At 43.8% G+C, this 18,380-nt stretch overlaps 1 protein-coding gene across 2 annotated transcripts in view; it reads right to left on the bottom strand.

The window, feature by feature from the left end:
• LOC124120787 (ATP-dependent RNA helicase DDX1-like) overlaps positions 1 to 18,380 on the bottom strand; it is a 386,841-nt gene that overhangs the window by 309,587 nt on the left and 58,874 nt on the right. For both annotated transcript variants that reach the window (XM_048398830.1, XM_048398831.1), the window contains exon 20: positions 14,422 to 14,533. In XM_048398830.1, the coding sequence (XP_048254787.1) occupies positions 14,422 to 14,533 (112 nt within the window). The remainder of the gene's footprint in view (positions 1 to 14,421; positions 14,534 to 18,380) is intronic.

Raw genomic sequence — 18,380 nt, forward strand, 5'->3', positions numbered from 1 at the left:
ACCTACTACAACAATAATGCTATGTCCACAAAAAGGATTTCTTATCACGCAATTCCTTCTATGTCAGGTAAGTAGTACAGGAGGCAGAAAAGCGTAGGCTTTTAGCCCTTCCCAGGGGATGCTGAATGTGTCTACCGCCCAAGCCTACGGACCTGGAATTGGTAAGACATATGTCATAAGTTGGTGGTTCTTATGTGTTGCGAAAAGGACGATATTTGGATTGACCGAAGCATTGAACCGCCCCTGGATGAAGTTTCGACTCCATGGGAGCTATCCTGTCTGGTTGGGATAAAGCATCTGCCAGAATGTTCTGACATCCAGGGATGTACTGAACAAGGAATTGTAGTCCTAGATGATCCACTACATGAAACAATCTGAACATCTGTTGAAGCATGGAGTGAGAGTGCGCACCATCGTGAGTTGAGTGTTCCTCAGCCGCTCGTGCCAATGTGATATTGCCAAGAATGAGTGCCAGGTTCGTTGTGCACCGGTTCACTGCCATGAGGCTGTCTGGTCTTGAAGATGTGCACACCACCCCTGAAGGGAGGCATCTACGAACAGGTGTAGTTTGGGGCTAGCCCGGATTAGGAGATACCTCCTAAGACATCCAACTCTGGAACTTCCAAAACCTGCGGCCAGAGGGATGGATGGGTACATGCAGGTAAGCATCCAGTAAGTCCCGGCTGATCTGGGAATTGAAAGCATTGATACCAGCCCAGAGCAGTTTCAAGGTTGTGAGGCAGAAGTAAGGTGGATGCTCCAGGTAGCGCTCGTTGAACACGGAGAGATTGTGAATCATCCCCATCTTGTCTGAGTTCTTCTTGTGTACGAGAAAGATGGAAGAGAGCCTGGTGTACAATCTAATGGCTTTCTTCTCGAGCAAGATGTCTATGTTGGATCCCAGTAGTTGATGTTGCTTTCTTTGTTGAACCAAAGGTGTAGGAGATGTGGTTAATGGAGAGTCTACTGCTATGTCCAAGCGATAGCCATAGCACAGTACATTTAGTATGAATGCATCTGCAAGTCTGATTCAGTTCTGCCAGAAAAGGCCTAGCCTCCCACCTGCAGGGGTGTCGATGATTGGGACGACTAGGGGTGGAGGTTCCCAGTCAACGGGTCAATGCTTTCCCCTCTTATCCCTGCTCCTGCCCTGGGATTTGCCACGGGGGAATGATAAGTCCTGCTCCATAGCTCGGGATGAAGACGCCAAACTGACTAGGGTTTTTTGGGTGATCGTCTCAGTGAAGGCGAATCTGACATCTGTGATCTTACGGTATTTTCTTGAGTATAGTGCACACTTTTTTCCAAAAAAAACCCCACAGCTGTGTAGAAGGGGGTGAGCATTATACAAGCCATAATGACTTTTCATGTTTTTTTCCCCCCAACGCAAAGACCGTGAGCATGTAACACCAGAAATACCATATCAACAAATCTGTACGCAATGTAGTCTTGTAATTACACTGTCTGGTTCAAGTGTTCATTGTATATCTGGACTTATGTTTGTAACCTAATCATTAATTAACCCCTCATTATTATTTAAGATTCCTTTTAATATTGTTTAAATTAATTACGGTGAAATTGAGTGTAGTGATCAGAAGATCTCACAACTCACTGTTATTTACAGAAACTACGGTCAGATTACCGCTATTTAGTTGTCAGAGAATGGATACATATATCATAAATGCCATACTTTGACTCGTTAAAAGTCATATTTGTTGTAGTTTGACAATTCCATGTAAACTAATAGTTCTCGCGATCAAGTGCGTGTGAGCCTTGAGGTTGACTGGTCAAATTGTGAAAATGTGAAAAAACCCTGGTAGATTCCAAGAAAACGTGTGTAGAGCTGATTGCTTTTTCTGGCTAAACATACAGAAAACTACACAAGGTAATTTTAATGTCTGCATGTAAAACAATGCCTAGCAGAATGGAAAATACCATTTAAATGGTAAATTAACATGTCTGGTGATGTTTTAATCTCAAATTTCAAATTTGTACTGACCAAGTTTCTGAAGGGGTAAACTGCACATAATATTCGAAAATTTTTTTTACAAAAATACTGAATCTCCTAGAGGGGGATGCGCATCATACTTTGGTGGGCACTATACTCAAGAAAATATGTGAAGTGTCGTTGGTTTGGATGAGCCCGGTAAGGTGTTGATAGGCACTGTGCTCGGCATAAGCCCTTGGGATAAGGCGCTCACAGATGTTGACGGGATCGAGGTATGCGCCAGCACATGCCTGGTAGAAGTGCTGTAAGGCGCTTGCTCTGGCGTAACTGTCACTGTCACAGTGGAGGCCAGGGATGCCTGAAAATTACCAACAGGTAACAAAGCTAAATCATGTCTGGTGCAGTGGTACATGGTGGTGGCCCTCCTGGAAACAATGGGTAATGCTCAACCCGAAGTCGAGGGTTGACAGGTGATAATTGTGAAATGATGGCTGGAAGCTTCCCGCGAATCCGACATCCTTCTTGTGTGCAGACGGAATTGCTGTAGTATACGTTCATCCAAAACAACATGGATGAGGATCTTTAGCCGATTTTTGGCCACAAAAGTTACTGTAACGCGCAAGCATAAGTTACGCAAGAAATGAAGTTGTACTGAAAACAGACTTGAAAATATTAGAGTTTTATGTGTATAAATGTCAAACGTGACTCTTCATGGAAGAAAAAAAAAAATTAAGGTCTTTTCATGTGGAATAAACACATATTATTACACAAATGCAAGCATAATAATAAGATATACTCCACCTGTCGCAGAAGAAATTTAACGTGGAAGCAAAGGACAAACCACAAAATTAAAGCCAAACGTTGAGGACCAAGGCAAGACACAACATGTCTGTTTGGTGAGAAGACACTACGGACAATCACTTCACAGCTTCGATGGGTCCACAGAAAAGTAGACTTGAAGTGGAAACAACCTTTTTTTCTAGCTAGGCGCTGTTTTTTTGTCAAAAGTAAGCAGTTGATGGATTGAGGTGTAACGCAGGATAAGCAAAAAATTGGTATTATCATGTTTATTCCAATTCTGTTTCCTTTTTTTCAGTTTTTGCATTAACCACTGACATTACGCTCTGAAGACATTCAACAGGTTCATCTTCTCTATTGCCCCATTTATAACTTATTTTTTTACAATGCGAAAATTAACTCAGAAATACTCAAAATATATTTTTTTGTAAGAATGTCCATGGGCTTCTAGGCTAGCGTTAATTTATTACACAGCTATAATGCTCCATTATACAGAACATAACAATGTCACCTGCAAAACCTTAAAAAAACATTGTCCTCGGCAACTGAAAGTTATCTTCTGTGCAACATAGAAGATAGCACTAATGGTATTGATCTTTAACGGTGGCAGGTAAATGATGGTGAAGTCAGTGAATGTCCTTGTCGTAATCAATACATGCTCATTTTATCTTACCCATCATATGCTGCAAGCCAAACTCACTTCCGCCTCTCATATTTCTAGACGCAATGCACACCAACTGTTAAATCACCAAAGAAAATAGAATATCCAGCACTAACTTCTCATCAGCTTTGACCTTCTAGTTGGTGAAGTGGAATCAAAGATACCGTTTGATATTCATAGTTCACTGGTCACAATCAGAAACTGGAGGGAAACGGCTTCTGGCCAACAATGTCAACAAGGACATGAGTATAATGTTGGATGTGGAGTAATAAACAGAAGTGAATGTGTATTTCAAATTAGTAATTATGTGCCCATACCCAAAAGTTGTTGACAATAGATATTCCAGATTTGTTTGTATGTTTGTTTGTATGTTTGTTTGTTTAATGCTGCAATCAGCTGTATTCTAGCTATATGACAGCAGTCTGTAAATAACTGAGTTTGGAACAGACAATCCAGTGATTGACATTAGCATCGATCAACACAATTGGGATACGATGATACATGATCAACCAAGTTAGCGAGCCTGACCACCCGATCCCATTAGTCGCCTTTTACAACAAGCATGATGGGTTGCATGGATTTTCATGGGTAAGATATAATAGAAGTGTTATGTTCATGCATGCATTTAGTACACCCTCCTGGTCCCTGAATACAGTAGCCTTCTGTATCCTCCATCTAGTACACCTTCCTGGTCCCTCAATGCAGTAGCCTTCTGTATCCTCCATCTAGTACACCTTCCTGGTCCCTCAATGCAGTAGCCTTCTGTACCCACCATCTAGTACACCTTCCTGGTCCCTCAATGCAGTAGCCTTCTGTATCCTCCATCTACTACACCTTCCTGGTCCCTCAATGCAGTAGCCTTCTGTACCCTCGATCTAGTACACCCTCCTGGTCCCTCAATGCAGAAGCCTTCTGTACCCACCATCTAGTACACCTTCCTGGTCCCTCAATGCAGTAGCCTTCTGTACCCACCAACTAGTACACGCTCCTGTTCCCTCAATGCAGTAGCCTTCTGTATCCTCCATCTACTACACCTTCCTGGTCCCTCAATGCAGTAGCCTCCAGTACCCTCCATTTAGTACACCCTCCCAGACCCTCAATGCAGTAGCCTTCTGTACCCACCATCTAGTACACCTTCCTGGTCCCTCAATGCAGTAGCCTTCTGTATCCTCCATCTAGTACACCTTCCTGGTGCCTCAATGCAGTAGCCTCCTGTACCCACCATCTAGTACACCTTCCTGGTCCCTCAATGCAGTAGCCTCCTGTACCCACCATTTAGTACTCCCTCCTGGTCCCTCAATGCAGAAGCCTTCTGTACCCACCATCTAGTACACCCTCCTGGTCCCTCAATGCAGTAGCCTCCAGTACCCTCCATTTAGTACACCCTCCCAGACCCTCAATGCAGTAGCCTTCTGTACCCACCATCTAGTACACCTTCCCAGACCCTCAATGCAGTAGCCTTCTGTACCCACCATCTAGTACACCTTCCTGGTCCCTCAATGCAGTAGCCTTCTGTATCCTCCATCTAGTACACCTTCCTGGTCCCTCAATGCAGTAGCCTCCTGTACCCACCATCTAGTACACCTTCCTGGTCCCTCAATGCAGTAGCCTCCTGTACCCACCATTTAGTACTCCCTCTTGACCCCTCAATGCAGTAGCCTCCTGTATCCTCCATCTGGTACTCCCTTCTGACCTCTCCAATTAGTAAACCCTTCCCTCCCCGTCATGCAGTACCCTTCCCTCCCCGTCATGCAGTGCCCTTCACTCCCCATCATGCAGTGCCCTTCCCTCCCTGTCATGCAGTGCCCTTCCCTCCCCGTCATGCAGTGCCCTTCCTTCCCCGTCATGCAGTGCCCTTCCCTCCCCGTCATGCAGTACCCTTCCCTCCCCGTCATGCAGTACCCTTCCCTCCATGTCATGCAGTACCCTTCCCTCCCCGTCATGCAGTGCCCTTCACTCCCCGTCATGCAGTACCCTTCCCTCCCTGTCATGCAGTGCCCTTCCCTCCCCGTCATGCAGTGCTCTTCCTTCCCCGTCATGCAGTGCCCTTCCCTCCCCGTCATGCAGTACCCTTCCCTCCATGTCATGCAGTACCCTTCCCTCCCCGTCATGCAGTGCCCTTCACTCCCCGTCATGCAGTACCCTTCCCTCCCTGTCATGCAGTGCCCTTCCCTCCCCGTCATGCAGTGCTCTTCCTTCCCCGTCATGCAGTACCCTTCCCTCCCCGTCATGCAGTACCCTTCCCTCCATGTCATGCAGTACCCTTTCCTCCCCGTCATGCAGTACCCTTCTCTCCCTGTCATGCAGTACCCTTCCCTCCCCGTCATGCAGTACCCTTCTCTCCCTGTCATGCAGTATCCTTCCCACCCTTTCCTCCCCGTCATGCAGTATCCTTCCCTCCCCGTCATGCAGTACCCTTCCCTCCCCGTCTTGCAGTACCCTTCTGTCTCAATCATGAAGAATACTTCTGTCCACACAATATCCTCATTGCATGCCTATGTTCCATTTTCTTCTACTTCCTAATCTTCTTCCTGACATTTAATTAGTGGTGTCTTCCTCTGTATAGTCCTTGAGGCAATCTCCCCCAATAAAATTGAGTATCAGTAGAGTATCAGTGACTGAACCTCCCAGTTCAGATCATTACCAAACTGTGCGTTGTGATGTTTGTGGAGGAAGTCTGCTTCCGATGCTAGCGTTATCTCACAAGCATATCAGCAATCAATACCTTCATCAACAACAAGTCACTCACTTGTCATCCAACTAAATCAAATCAACATTATTTAATTTGATTTCATCCAAAGAAATTTGTTTATGATACCTGGAGTTGTGAAGAGATAAAGCTTCCAGTATTCCTGGGAAGTTACAGGGTCCCCTTAGTGCAATTGAGAATGGATTAGAGAGTAAAGAGTTTGAAGATTGATTGATCCATTTGTTGGCATTACTGTAGATCCTGACTAACAATGCCTGTGCCAGTCATTAGCTCAGTGTACATTAGCCAGACACCAGGGCAACACTCACTTGGTCAACATGATCACTGCAATTACTAGCGACAATGCTTGCTGTTATTTAAGCAGGAATTGTAACTGGGCAATTGTATGTACAATGCATAGTAGCCTTAACAGGCCATGGTAACAATACATAGAATAACTGCACTATTCTTTCAATTTCTCCTTGGAGATTTGTAAAACAGAGGAAGGAAAACCTGAAGCCCTCCATTGCGCATATTGTACACAGTTTTTAATGGGGGAAAATAAAGACTTGTATAGTTATAGTGACTGCAAAGTTATTCCCAGTACAAATCATCAATAACAACTATGAAGGAATTCAACATGGCTTTGAATCCCCATTGTAACTTTTGCAAACACTTTTGCTGGAATGTTCTACACAAAATGTCTGTTTCATAAACATAGCAAAACCTTGCTTTATAGTGTTTAATATGTGATATCACAAGATGTAAGGGCTATGGTGTATGATGACACACAATCAACCCTGTTGCCTAAGCATCCAAACCGCCTCCTCATACAATAAGCATAAGTTTGGACAATTCTATAAACCATAGGTTTATGAGTTAGTGAGTAGGGTATAAAGCCAATCTAATTTGTTTGTTTGTTGTTTAACACCGCACTCAGCAATATTCCAGCTATGAGACAGCGGTCTGTAAATAATCAATTGACATCATGAGCATCAATCTACGCAATTGTCAATACAAAATGTCAACCACATACGTCTTGTGGTTTCAGGGGAAAACTAAAAAATGTAAAACATTTCCATGGGCAGACAAATGATTTGGCTCTGGAGCCACAAATGTGTCAGATAATGGTAACGGTACAACATGACCTCATTATCAATTATTACCTCTCTATCTTGTGAACAGAATTTGATCATTTGAGTGACATCCAAATGTCATGTGACCTCTGATAACACTGACCTTTTCTGGAATTGTAGAACTGATAATGAGTTGAAGACCTTATTTACATTGACAAGTCAGTCAGATCTATTTACCCCTAATTTGCCATACCAGTAGTTCACTAAGAATCGGTCAGAAGTTTCAACTATTTGTTAGTAGTCATTTTCACTGGTGTGAAAGCAGGAACTATAGGAGTAAATTATCAAGTTGATTTTGCTAGATGCATATCTCTTGTCTTCACATTAATTGATTCTTTTGTCCATGGAAATAAAAGGATAAATTTATGAAAATGCTAAAAGACAACAATTTACCACATTGCTTCCAGAAGTGCTTTATTTATTTCATTGACCAACACACCCTGATGCTGGGACACAGACCAACACATCCAGGGGCTGGGACACAGACCGCCAAAGACCGCCTCAGACCAACACACACTGGTGCTGGGACACAGACCAACACACCCTGGTGCTGGGACACAGACCAACACACCCTGGTGCTGGGACACAGACCAACACACCCTGGTGCTGGGACACAGACCAACACAGACCAACACACCCTGATGCTGGGACACAGACCAACACAGACCAACACACCCTGGTGCTGGGACACAGACCAACACACCCTGGTGCTGGGACACAGACCAACACACCCTGGTGCTGGGACACAGACCAACACAGACCAACACACCCTGGTGCTGGGACACAGACCAACACACCCTGGTGCTGGGACACAGACCAACACACCCTGGTGCTGGGACACAGACCAACACACCCTGGTGCTGGGACACAGACCAACACAGACCAACACACCCTGGTGCTGGGACACAGACAAACACACCCTGGTGCTGGGACACAGACCAACACACCCTGGTGCTGAGATACAGACCAACACAGACCAACACACCTTGGTGCTGAGATACAGACCAACACACCCTGGTGCTGGGACACAGACCAACACACCCTGGTGCTGAGATACAGACCAACACAGACCAACACACCTTGGTGCTGAGATACAGACCAACACACCCTGGTGCTGGGACACAGACCAACACACCCTGGTGCAGAGATACAGACCAACACACCCTGGTGCTGGGACACAGACCAACACACCCTGGTGCTGGGACACAGACCAACACACCCTGGTGCTGGGACACAGACCAACACATCCTGGTGCTGGGACACAGACCAACACAGACCAACACAGACCAACACACCCTGCTGCTGGGACACAGACCAACACACCCTGGTGCTGAGATACAGACCAACACACCCTGGTTCTGGGACACAGACCAACTAGGCCGTGGGCTAGGTATGACCCACGAGCACCCCCCCCACATCCAAACCCCACTTAATTTTTTTAAAGCCCATAAACATACTAAACATGATTTTGAATGTTAACAAGAAAAAAGTTGGGACGAACTTGTTGTTACAGCCTTTCAAAGTATGGTACCCTATATCGCGTTTTCGCCCGGTTTTGCCGTATATCACTTGGGGGTATGATTACGTTTTGGTTGTCATCTCACTAGTGATCCACTGATCTTCAAGTGTGATATACCACTGGAATCCATATATAAATACCTCTCCAATGAGGTATCAATAATTGGTATTGAGTGAATATGGACCAACCCATGGCAAATCGAACGTCATATATCCCGACAAAACTTCTTTTTTTTCGCAGAAACCTTTAATCCGATATATGTTCTAGGTACGTGTGCCTGATTCCACTATAATCGTCTAACACGTGTTCCAGTACATCTCTTGAAGTACTTACTTAACATGTGATGTTACCAGGTGAAAATCTTTTGCACAATTTGGAACAAATTTACTCTTATAATGTCAGAGTAGGATACCTAATATTGCATTCTCGGCTTAGCTACATCGGAACAACGCTTAGATGTATGCTCAGGATTTGGCTTGTCATCTTGTGTGTTATTCACCGACCTTGATGTGTTATATGCCATAGGAAACCATATATAAACACCATAATTTGATGTAGGCTGATTATTGATCTACTTTTGGACAATCATATAGAATACTTCTTGACAACTCTGATATCACTCACTTTGTATGCATATAAGAGGTTCACAGCATAATGCTCGAGTCGATTTCAGAACTTTGAATGAAATGGACCTATGTGTAACATATTCAAGATGGCAACCATAAAGCTGTGCAAAAAAACTGATCATAATGTAAATGTTATTTATTTCAGCAAATATACAAATCAATTTCTTGGACGCAGGCTTGATATTTTGACAAATTTTGCCATTTCAAGTTGAGTTTCAGATGTTTTAGTACAGCTAGTAGTTAAGGTGAATTTGCAGGCGGCACCACCGAAGGTAAAGGACGAATTCACTTAAAAACATTTAATTCATACATCACTTAGCTACTTAAGTTTCCAATTTACAGAAAATGTCCAAATGCGAATCGTCCAAATCGTATATGAATGGCTTGAAATGAACAGGGACCATGCATTCACAGAAATAAATTATATTCCAATTACATACTTAAGATTCTCTTACAGAATACCCAAGTTAATATATATGGAAATGTCCCACCTTGTAACAATGTCCCTGAGAGGATATCGTAAGTCCATGTCATTCAAAGAATATTTCTGCCTACTACTATTTTAAACGTAGAATATTTGTATTTTATACTTGTGGCTAACTTTGCATAGAATCGCCAGGTGATGAAGGGATGATGTAAATCATCCTGGGGTCCATGCAGGTAGCAAAGGTACTGTAAGTCCCCATGGTCCCCAGTATGGTGGTCTACCTTCAGTTGCTGACGATCTTTAGCCCGTTTTTATCTTGTATCGATATGTATGGTGCTATTCTCTTTTATGATTCCGTACTAGTTTTACATCTTTTTCTGTGACAAATCTAGTTACTTTACTGTCCTTCGTTGACAGGTTTTTATATCAGTGTCAATATATGTATTATGATTAACTATTGATAGTCACGATATGGCTGATATATTGCCGATTTGACTTAATATTTTAACTCACTCACTCACTCACTCATTGTAACAATGTCATCACCATGATTATGTGTCTTTTGAGGTTGAACTGTTGTGACTGAGACCAACAACGTATACAACCGGGAACAACTCGAAGACAGCTTTGACATGTCAACCTAAACGGAAACGTATCTCCAGTGATCCAGAGCCAGTGTGCATCATACACGTACCTGGCTTGAAGTATGGCCAGCTACAACGTCTGAGCAAAGCCAAAGATCCGGATGAGAAGATGGAAAAGCTGAAGGAGTGATCAAGCGTAGAAGGATGGCAGAACCTCAAGAAACGCCAAATCAAATGGAAGTGTCATGTACAAGCCTGCCGGCAGTTCTGGAAGGGACCCATGGCTATCACAGAGAATATTATCAGCGTTTTACAATGAACCTTAACCGTTTGAAATAACCTGAAATTGAATCTTTGGAACTAGCTGGCCGCCCAATTCGGCGTCCATCCTATGAGCCCATCATCTTCCAACCTGACTGCATCTTTTGTACTTCGTCTTCAAGAAAGAAATTCAAGTCAAAAGGAAGCTGGACAACAGAAGGGCTCACAAACTTCGGTCGGGATGGATGGCAGCATGTCACAGAGGTAGCTCAACGTCAAAACGATGAGCCTCTCCTGCTGCGGGTCAGAGGGAAGGATCTATTTACCTGTGAAGCAAATTATCACAAGTCGTGCTGAACTGGTTACTTACAGATTCCTGAGAAATTTCGGAGCTCTCAACCGTAGGAACACCTTAGACAGCATCAAATAGAAGAGGCACACAAGAAAGCAATGATATTAGTATCGGAAGTTATCAACAGCAAGAAACTGAAAGAGAAGACTACTGGAGTACCAAGTTAAAGAAGAAAAGTGCAAGCGTGTCAGTCGAACCTAATTGGTAGGCGTTTCGTATAGCTGAATCAACATTAATCTGTTGTACACGATGAATGATTGGAAATGTCCCATGTGACAATTTTCTTCTTTAACTTGGTACTCCTGTAGTCTGGGTTTGGGTGTGCAGTGTCCTGAAGACTATCTGTATACGCCTTTAGTAGATCTTCTTCTCTTTCAATATCTTGCTGTTGATAACTTCCGACGATTGAGAGCTCCGCCATTTCTCAGGAATCTGTATGTAACCAGTTCAGCACGACTTGTGATATTTTGCTTCACAGGTAAATAGATCCTTCCCTCTGATCCGCAGCAGGAGAGGCTCATCGTTTTGACGTTGAGCTACTTCAATGACATGCTGCCATCCATCCCGACTGAAGTTTGTGAGCCCTTCTGTTGTCCAGCTTCCTTTTGACTTGAATTTCTTTCTTGAAGACGAAGTACAAAAGATGCAGTCAGGTTGGAAGATGATGGGCTCATAGGATGGACGCCGAATTGGGCGGCCAGCTAGTTCCTAAGATTCAATTTCAGGTTGTTACAAACTGTCAAGGTTCATTGTAAAACGCTGACAATATTCTCTGTGATAGCCATGGGTTTCCTCCAGAACTGCCGGCAGGCTTGTACATGACACTTCCATTTGATTTGGCATTTCTTGAGGTTCTGTCATCCTTCTACGCTTGATCACTCCTTCAGCTTTTCCATCTTCTTATCAGGATCTTTGGCTTTGCTCAGACGTTGTAGCTGGCCATACTTCAAGCCAGGTACGTGTATGATGCACACTGGCTCTGGATCACTGGAGATACGTTTCCGTTTAGGTTGACATGTCAAAGCTGTCTTCGAGTTGTTCCCGGTTGTATACGTTGTTGGTCTCAGTCACAACAGTTCAACCTCAAAAGACACATAATCATGGTGATGACATTGTTACAAGGTGGGACATTTCCATATATATATTAACTTGGCTATTCTGTAAGAGAATCTTAAGTATGTAATTGGAATATAATTTTTTTCTGTGAATGCATGGTCCCTGTTCATTTCAAGCCATTCATATACGATTTGGACGATTCGCATTTGGACATTTTCTGTAAATTGGAAACTTAAGTAGCTAAGTGATGTATGAATTAAATGTTTGTAAGTGAATTCGTCTTTTACCTTCGTTGGTGCCCCCTCCAAATTCACCTTAACTACTAGCTGTACTAAAACATCTGAAACTCAACTTGAAATGGCAAAATTTGTCAAAATATCAAGCCTGCGTCCAAGAAATTGATTTGTATATTTGCTGAAATAAATAACATTTACATTATGATCAGTTTTTTTGCACAGCTTTATGGTTGCCATCTTGAATATGTTACACATAGGTCCATTTCATTCAAAGTTCTGAAATCGACTCGAGCATTATACTGTGAACCTCTTATATGCATACAAAGTGAGTGATATCAGAGTTGTCAAGAAGTATTCTATATGATTGTCCAAAAGTAGATCAATAATCAGCCTACATCAAATTATGGTGTTTATATATGGTTTCCTATGGCATATAACACATCAAGGTCGGTGAATAACACACAAGATGACAAACCAAATCCTGAGCATACATCCAAGCGTTGTTCCGATGTAGCTAAGCCGAGAATGCAATATTAGCTAGGTATCCTACTCTGACATTATAAGAGTAAATTTGTTCCAAATTGTGCAAAAGATTTTCACCTGGTAACATCACATGTTAAGTAAGTACTTCAAGAGATGTACTGGAACACGTGTTAGACGATTATAGTGGAATCAGGCACACGTACCTAGAACATATATCGGATTAAAGGTTTCTGCGAAAAAAAAGAAGTTTTGTCGGGATATATGACGTTCGATTTGCCATGGGTTGGTCCATATTCACTCAATACCAATTATTGATACCTCATTGGAGAGGTATTTATATATGGATTCCAGTGGTATATCACACTTGAAGATCAGTGGATCACTAGTGAGATGACAACCCAAAACGTAATCATACCCCCAAGTGATATACGGCAAAACCGGGCGAAAACGCGATATAGGGTACCATACTTTGAAAGGCTGTAACAACAAGTTCGTCCCAACCTTTTTCTTGTTAACATTCAAAATCATGTTTAGTATGTTTATGGGCTTTAAAAAAATTAAGTGGGGTTTGGATGTGGGGGGGGTGCTCGTGGGTCATACCTAGCCCACGGCCTAAACACACCCTGGTGCTGAGATACAGACCAACACACCCTGGTGCTGGGACACAGACCAACACACCCTGGTGCTGGGACACAGACCAACACACCCTGGTGCTGGGACACAGACCAACACACCCTGGTGCTGGGATACAGACCAACACAACCCGGTGCTGGGACACAGACCAACACACCCTGGTGCTGGAGTGGATGAGGAAATGCATGAGCTCAGCAACCAAAGTAGATTGAACATTAATTGTACGGTAACCTCCCTCTACATTGAAAACACAGCATGTTTATCTTCTAATTCATCAAATTATGAACATAATGCTTTTTCACTCATAAATGGCAATGACATAGTTTTAATTCAGTAAAAGAAACCACCCCAATCAGCACTTACTGCTTATTTTGCACTTATTACCAATGGGGATAGAGCTATGCTTCACTAATCTTAGATAAATAGTGCCACAAGCATACACAGTCAAGCAATAGTGTAAATTGTATCCCCGAGCCAATGCTGGCCAAGCCATATTTGGTGAACACACATCATCTATATGGTGGAAGGGAAGCAACTCCAGTAATCGAGTACTACCATGTGGTTCCTGGTGGGAATAACAGACATGACTTCACCTTACTTCTGAAATAAAGTTTGCTCTACCCCCATGTGTAGTGTACGTAATAAAGTATGTTCCTGGCTACACATAGGGTATGACGGGGTATGACACACAGGAGACAGTGGTATACATGGGGTATGACACACAGGAGACAGTGGTATACATGGGGTATGACACATGGGAGACAGTGGTATGTATACATGGGGTATGGCACATGGGAGACTGTGGTATACATGGGGTATGACACACAGGAGACAGTGGTATACATGGGGTATGGCACATGGGAGACTGGTGTACATGGGGTATGGCACATGGGAGACTGTGGTATACATGGGGTATCATCCTGGAGCACAGAATAGAGAGTCAGCAGATTGTTGTCAGAGTATCACTGAGATGTGAAGAGAAATAGTGGTGATGAAGTATGATGGTTGCTACCTGGACTGTGGCTCTCAGTGTTGATCCTGTCCTTGGCATGAACTCCATCGGTCTGGATGTACGTCTGCATTGTCTTCCATTGGGTGTCCTTCTTAGGGTCCACCAAACACACCTGCAACAAACATACATCACTGGCACTCTGTAGCATACATCACTAACAGTGTACCACATCACTGACACTCTGTAGTGTACCACATCACTGACACGGCACTCTGTAGTGTACCACATCACTGACACGGCACTCTGTAGTGTACCACATCACTAACACAGCGCTCTGTATTGTACCACATCACTGACATGGCACTCTGTATTGTACCACATCACTAACATGGCACTCTGTATTGTACCACATCACTAACACAGCACTCTGTATTGTACCACACAACTGACATGGCACTCTGTATTGTACCACATCACTAACATGGCACTCTGTATTGTACCACATCACTGACATGGCACTCTGTATTGTACCACACAACTGACATGGCACTCTGTATTGTACCACATCACTGACATGGTACTCTGTATTGTACCACACAACTGACATGGCACTCTGTAGTGTACCATATCACTGACATGGCACTCTGTATTGTACCACACAACTGACATGGCACTCTGTATTGTACCACATCACTAACATGGCACTCTGTATTGTACCACATCACTGACATGGCACTCTGTATTGTACCACACAACTGACATGGCACTCTGTATTGTACCACATCACTAACATGGCACTCTGTAGTGTACCACATCACTAACATGGCACTCTGTATTGTACCACACAACTGACAGGGCACTGTGTAGTGTACCATATCACTGACATAACTCTCTGTAGTTTCTTACACACCATTGGGTGAGAAACCCATTTGAGATAACTGGTATCAATCATATGTGTGAGATGAAATTCCAGGCTAGTGATTGGCTACTCCATGGTGATGACCTGAGGTCAGATTATGACGGACTACTTTCCAGATCATGTCATTTATAAGTTGCTTGTGCTTCAGTCGAATGTCTTCCTACATCTGTGCTGAACGTAATGGCTTTAGAGTGTAAATAGATGTATCCCCGTGTTATGGGTTTTCAGACGCTAATCACAATAACCGTAACACATCTCATTCACTTATCAAAGACAGCTTTATCTAAAAATCAAGCCATCATCTGAGTATGTACAATGTCTGTTGACACCACAACCCTCGTTATAGCGGGAGTAATTTGCGATAAACATTGCCGTCTGAAAATGTTTGATGTCCAAAAACATATCACCCGACGATATATATGTCTATCCTCTTCAACCCTCACTTCGAAGTTGACTAAAATTCGAAATACATCACGCACACTAAAAGTTTTGAATTCTGTTGGAAATTCCCTCTTCTTGATATATCATCTGCTGTCATTTTAGGCAAAGCAAAATTACTGTGTGTTTAAAAATCTAAATATCGGATATTTAGTCGAAGGATTGAATTTCAAAAATAGCACATAAGTGATCACGTGAATCTGTTTTTCACCAAAACACCAATGATAATTCTGAAACGCGGCCGAGGAGCCTGGATTCGTTTAGAATGTTTTGGAAAATACCCAAACACGAACGCCGAAGTGCTCTTTCCGCCATATTGGATAGTGTTGACAAAAATCACGTTTCACGTGTGCGGGTCATGAAACGCCTATTAGGTCACGTACATTTCAAACTGAGCTGCGATACATGCATCCCTGAATTCCTCCTACATTTTAGAATCAAGTGACAAATGGTCTTTGTCACCAATACAAATTATCGAGATGACATCAAGCGAAATAAATTATGTGTGGAAACAAACACTGTGCTCGGAAAACTGTACTTGATGAAATGTAAACAAAGCAAAATTCAGATTTTCCACTCTCCCATTTTGAGAGATCAATTCGTCTAATTGTTGCATATATTGGCTGACAGGTTTGAAAATATTCGTGGGAAGAGTATCGTAGCACAAATTATGGAATTAAAATTATATACATAACAGTGATCAGGGAAATTCAACAGAAATCGTAAAAGTTCCTGTCCTGTGTGACGCCATACTGACACAAAGTCACGCACAACAACGACGGTAGTTATCTGCATATCTGACAAATTCTCTTTGTTACATTGGAAAACATAAAAACAAATAAAAGATCGTAAATTGTCTGATTGTTTCTGATTACTTACATGACACATTTATGTATATACGATCCCTCAATTAATGAAAATCCTCCTCTGAAATTCCCGCGTACTGGTGTCAGTGACCGCGCCATTTTGTAAAAGTCAGTCACCGGCAGTGATGTCATACGGTAGTAAACATTGTTGTACATATTTGGTATTTTCTTTGAGGTGAATTTTTTTAAGTCGGCATCATGCGGTTTTTTTTATCTTTTACCCTGTGTCAGGCTAGATTACTCACCACATGATGGACATGGCAGCCTGTGTCAGGCTAGATTACTCACCACATGGTGGACATGGCACCCTGTGTCAGGCTAGATTACTCACCACATGGTGGACATGGCACCCTGTGTCAGGCTAGATTACTCACCACATGGTGGACATGGCACCCTGTGTCAGGCTAGATAACTCACCACATGGTGGACATGGCAGCCCGTGTCGGGCTAGATAACTCACCACATGGTGGACATGGCACCCTGCATCAGACTAGATTACTCACCACATGGTGGACATGGCACCCTGTGTCAGGCTAGGTAACTCACCACATGGTGGACATGGCACCCTGCCTCAGGCTAGGTAACTCACCACATGGTGGACATGGCACCCTGTGTCAGGCTAGATTACTCACCACATGGTGGACATGGCACCCTGCCTCAGGCTACATAACTCACCACATGGTGGACATGGCAGCCTGTGTCAGGCTAGATAACTCACCACATGGTGGACATGGCAGCCTGTGTCAGGCTAGATTACTCACCACATGGTGGACATGGCACCCTGTGTCAGGCTAGATAACTCACCCAATGGTGGACATGGCACCCTGTGTCAGGCTAGATTACTCACCACATGGTGGATATGGCAGCCTGTGTCAGGCTAGATTACTCACCCAATTGTGGACATGGCACCCTGTGTCATGCTAGATAACTCACCACATGGTGGACATGGCACCCTGTGTCAGGCTAGATAACTCACCCAATGGTGGACATGGCACCCTGTGTCAGGCTAGATTACTCACCACATGGTGGACATGGCATTCTGTGTCATGCTAGATTACTCACCACATGGTGGACATGGCACCCTGTGTCAGGCTAGATTACTCACCACATGGTGGACATGGCACCCTGTGTCAGGCTAGATTACTCACCACATGGTGGACATGGCGCCCTGTGTCATGCTAGATTACTCACCACATGGTGGACATGGCACCCTGTGTCAGGCTAGATTACTCACCACATGGTGGACATGGCACCCTGTGTCATGCTAGATAACTCACCACATGGTGGACATGGCACCCTGCCTCAGGCTAGGTAACTCACCACATGGTGGACATGGCACCCTGTGTCAGGCTAGATAACTCACCACATGGTGGACATGGCAGCCTGTGTCAGGCTAGATTACTCACCACATGGTGGACATGGCACCCTGTGTCAGGCTAGATAACTCACCCAATGGTGGACATGGCACCCTGTGTCAGGCTAGATTACTCACCACATGGTGGATATGGCACCCTGTGTCAGGCTAGATTACTCACCACATGGTGGACATGGCACCCTGTGTCAGGCTAGATAACTCACCACATGGTGGACATGGCACCCTGTGTCAGGCTAGATAACTCACCCAATGGTGGACATGGCACCCTGTGTCAGGCTAGATTACTCACCACATGGTGGACATGGCACCCTGTGTCATGCTAGATAACTCACCACATGGTGGACATGGCACCCTGTGTCAGGCTAGATAACTCACCCAATGGTGGACATGGCACCCTGTGTCAGGCTAGATTACTCACCAC

The sequence above is a fragment of the Haliotis rufescens genome, unplaced genomic scaffold (assembly GCF_023055435.1).
Source record: "Haliotis rufescens isolate VD_foot unplaced genomic scaffold, xgHalRufe1.0.p SCAF_19, whole genome shotgun sequence".
In the NCBI taxonomy this organism is placed as follows: domain Eukaryota; kingdom Metazoa; phylum Mollusca; class Gastropoda; order Lepetellida; family Haliotidae; genus Haliotis; species Haliotis rufescens.